General features: G+C 60.7%; 1 protein-coding gene across 1 annotated transcript in view; it reads right to left on the bottom strand.

The window, feature by feature from the left end:
• The window catches only part of IGSF9 (immunoglobulin superfamily, member 9), a 16,915-nt gene that overhangs the window by 2,923 nt on the left and 10,367 nt on the right, over positions 1–3,625 (bottom strand). Inside the window, exons 10-18 of the mRNA XM_009997363.1 lie at positions 3,360–3,504; positions 2,898–3,048; positions 2,642–2,765; positions 2,374–2,549; positions 1,998–2,248; positions 1,712–1,796; positions 1,112–1,282; positions 849–894; positions 9–480 (exon numbers count right to left, since the gene is read on the bottom strand). Coding sequence (XP_009995665.1) covers positions 9–480; positions 849–894; positions 1,112–1,282; positions 1,712–1,796; positions 1,998–2,248; positions 2,374–2,549; positions 2,642–2,765; positions 2,898–3,048; positions 3,360–3,504 — 1,621 coding nt within the window. The remainder of the gene's footprint in view (positions 1–8; positions 481–848; positions 895–1,111; positions 1,283–1,711; positions 1,797–1,997; positions 2,249–2,373; positions 2,550–2,641; positions 2,766–2,897; positions 3,049–3,359; positions 3,505–3,625) is intronic.

Here is a 3,625-nt window from a genome sequence, read left to right as displayed (position 1 = left end):
TCGTCCACGGGGCTGCTGCTGCCATAGCCAAAGTAGCGGCCCTGGCGGGAGCCAGCCCGGGCCCCCCGGCGGACCTGTCCTGTGGGCTGGGGGCGCAGAGAGACTCTCTTGCGCCAGAAGGGCTCCTCCTCCTCTGGGGGCAGCTGGAGGTAGGGCTCAGATTGCAGCCCCAGGGTGTCCTGCGGGGGGACTGACTCCAGCTCAGCATATGGCAGCGCCTCAAAGCCATGCTCCTGGGGCTGCACGTTGGTCTCCACCACGAAGCGCCCATCTGGGCCACGGCAGATCCGCTCCAGGGGCACGTGTTCCCCAACATGGCTCTCGTACATGGTGTACCGGGAACCGGCCCCGGCAATGCTGAGACCCAGGCTGGTGCCAGCCTTCTCGCCCCACAGCAGTGTCCGGCGCAGGCTCTGGTAGGGAGATGGCTGCAGCTTCAGCTTCATGGTGCTGTCTGGGCTACTAGAGCCACGAGAAGTGCTGTAAGGAAAAAGGGAGCTGCTGCAACAGCCCTGTCCTGACTCTGGGCTTGTCCGGCTGCCCCTGTGCTGGGAGAGCTTGTGCTGGGCATCTGGCAGCAGGTGCAGTGACCCTGCACCACTGCCTTGACAGACCTGCTCTTGTGCTTTCTGATCATCTCTTCAGCCAAAACTCCCCAGAAAAACAAGAGCATCCCAAGTAGCCCTGTCCCACAGCACACCTTGACCACAGCACCCAGCTCCTGACCCCTCTTCTGTGCCCAGGCCTCAGCCCATTGTGGGGTGTGGCCAGTGGCCCCTTGGACAGCAGTGAGGAAATGATGGTGAGCGCAGCAAGACGGGGAGGGAGTGTGGTATGGCATGACTTACTGTGGAGGTGGAAGCTTCTTGCTGGGGGAGAAGACGAGTGGTGGATCTGGAAGGTCATGAGAACACAAGGGAATCATACAGCAAGCAAGGCAAAGTGACGATGAGGAGACAGTGGCACCCACTCAGCCCTACTACTGCCCCTAGTGAGCCTCCCAGCCTTGGGCTGGCCTTGTCCCCTCCTGGGCACCAGATCCTGCCGCCCTGCACACAGCACTTCAAACTCCCAGGACACACGAGCCTGCACCCAGCCAGCTGGCTCCTACCTTGCCTCCGCTTCTGGACACGCGCAGCGCGCCGGCGGTTCATGATGCAGGCAGCCATGGTGCTGAAGATGATGGCCACACTGAGGAAGCAGATTCCCCCGATGACCCCAGCCAGCACTGGCTGTGGCAGGAGCTCTGGCAGCTGCGTGCGAGATGGATACACCTCCATGCCTGGGCCAGATAGGAGACACTATCAGAGGCTTGGTTACCCATGGGGCACACCAGCAGGGCAAGCATGGCCTCCCTTATGTCACCAGCACCACAGATAAACAGCCAAGCCTTGGCTCTCACCCCTGGGGACTGCTCTGCCTTTGGGTGGACCCGTGCTCTCCACTGCCAGGCACTGGGTGCAGGGATGCTCTATGCAGAGCTCTCCTGCTACCTCATCTGTGAGACTGAAGTCAAGCCAGACCCACATGTAGAGGTGGGTGTTGCTACACTGTTAGCCTTAGGGGTCCTGCTGCATACCCTGGTCTTGCAGGAGGGACACTTGGGGGTAGAAGCAGTGTGGAGGGGCTTCTAGTTGGGAAGATGCTAGCCCATACTGGGCACTTCACACCTCAGATTTAAAGAGCAAGTGGGTGGCAGTCCAGGCCTTACCTGCTGTGGAGACATTAACCGTGTTGCTGGGATCGCTGATGTAGCTGCCAGCAAAGGCCACCAGTCGGAACTCATAGAAGGCGTCCTGGGGGAGCAGAGGAACATTAGTCTTGTTGGCACGGTTGCCAGCCAAGCCTCAGCCCACACAGCTGCTGAGCCAAGCAGCTCTGCAACATCATCAGGTGCCCCAGCTCTGGGTAGCAGCAACACAGGAGATATGACCTGCTCCCTTGCTGCTTCCCCCCGAGCTGCCCCACAGCCAGGGAGCACCTGGCAAGATGCCCACCTTGATGAGTCCTGGCACCAGGACCTGGGTCTTGGTGCTGGGGATGGAGCGGTCCAGCACCTCCCAGCCGCCCTTGTCCTGCCGCAGCTCCAGTGCGTAGCCGCTCAGTGCCACTGAGAGCTGTGCTGGGGGCTCCCACTGCAGCAGGACCCCACGCACCGTCTCGTTGGCAGTCAGAGCCTGTGGCGGGGACAGGAAGACGTGCATGGTCATGGCTGGTGGCTCTGGAGGCACTGTGGTCACTGGGAAGCCTAAGGAGAAAGGAGACGCTGGTGTGGGAGCTGATGTGGGGGGACACCAGGGCAGAAACAAGAGCCTCCTATGTGCTTGGGGAGACAGGAGCTGCTTTGGGGAGCATACGGGCCCCCCCTCTTACCTCTGGGCACAGAGGTCACGATCTGGCTGAAGGGGCCACTGCCCAACTTGTTCTGGGCCAGGACACTGAACTGGTAGCTCATGTCTGGCTGCAGATTCTCCACTAAGAGGTGCTGAGCCCCCACTGGCACAGAGAGTGACACCCAGTCATGATGGGCCCGGGGCAGATGCTTCACCCTGAGGGAGGTGGGACCCATGAGTCCAGTGCCAAGGGGCCCAGGTGAGGCAGAGGGGGTGCAGGACACCAGACCCTGCCCACAGGGACTCACAGTGGTGTGTACCAGACGCTGAACCTCTGGAAGTAACCCCCATCAAACCCTGGCTCCCAGGAGATGTTAGCTGCCAGCAGGAGTGGGAGCACAGAGACATTGGTGACAGCATGAGGACTGGTACCTGGGTGGGAGGGGAAGCAGAGAGATCTCTCATAGCAGCCATACAGGGACATTTCCACCCATTCCAGCATAGGGAGGCTGGTGTGGTCCACCCCAGGGCAGCCCAGCACCCACAGTGTTATCAGCAACTCACCCAGGACATGGACAGAGGTGGTAGTGCTGACACTGGCCACCTGGTTGGTGGCCGTGCACTCCCAGACCCCATGCTGCTCCTTGACAAGCGGGCGGAAGACAAGGCTGCTGTTTGCATCCACCTGGGCGCCGGTCTTCCCCACGCTGCCCACCTGCACAGCAAGGCATGGACACATCAATGTTGGGTGACCACCTACTCTGCCCAGGGCTGGGACAGTCAAGATGTTCATTCCCCCCAAGCTGGTTTAGGAGCCAAGGGGCAGAATGTTGCCCTGGTTTCTCAGAGGGCAATACAAAGTAAAGAACCCTGAGCCCCTTCTCCTGCAGGAAGCAAGAGATGTAACCCTATGTGTCCTCATCTGACACAGACATGGAGACTGCCCTTGAGTGATGCCCCAGAGGTCAGAAGCAGCATCCACCTCCTAGGAAGGCTCAGCTGGTGTGCTGGAGCAGTAGGTCCTACCTTCAGCCAGGTGACAGTTGGGGGAGGATCCCCGTGGGCAGCACAGGGGACCACTAGCTCCCGGCCCACCTCTTGGAAGTATTCCTCCTTGGGGCGCACAGTGAAACTGGGGGGGTCCTGAAAGACAGGCAGGTATGGTGCAGAGCTTAGTGACCAACAGGACGGGGTACAGACCAGTGACATGCAGCACGCTGAGGCTGCTCGGCACAGCAGGGTGGGAGCAACTTGAGGGGCTTGGCAGCATGCCCGCCCGCCCACCCACCCAG

The sequence above is a fragment of the Chaetura pelagica genome, unplaced genomic scaffold (assembly GCF_000747805.2).
Source record: "Chaetura pelagica isolate M959 unplaced genomic scaffold, ChaPel_1.0 scaffold1105, whole genome shotgun sequence".
In the NCBI taxonomy this organism is placed as follows: domain Eukaryota; kingdom Metazoa; phylum Chordata; class Aves; order Apodiformes; family Apodidae; genus Chaetura; species Chaetura pelagica.
This window is presented reverse-complemented; position numbering and strand designations above follow the sequence as displayed.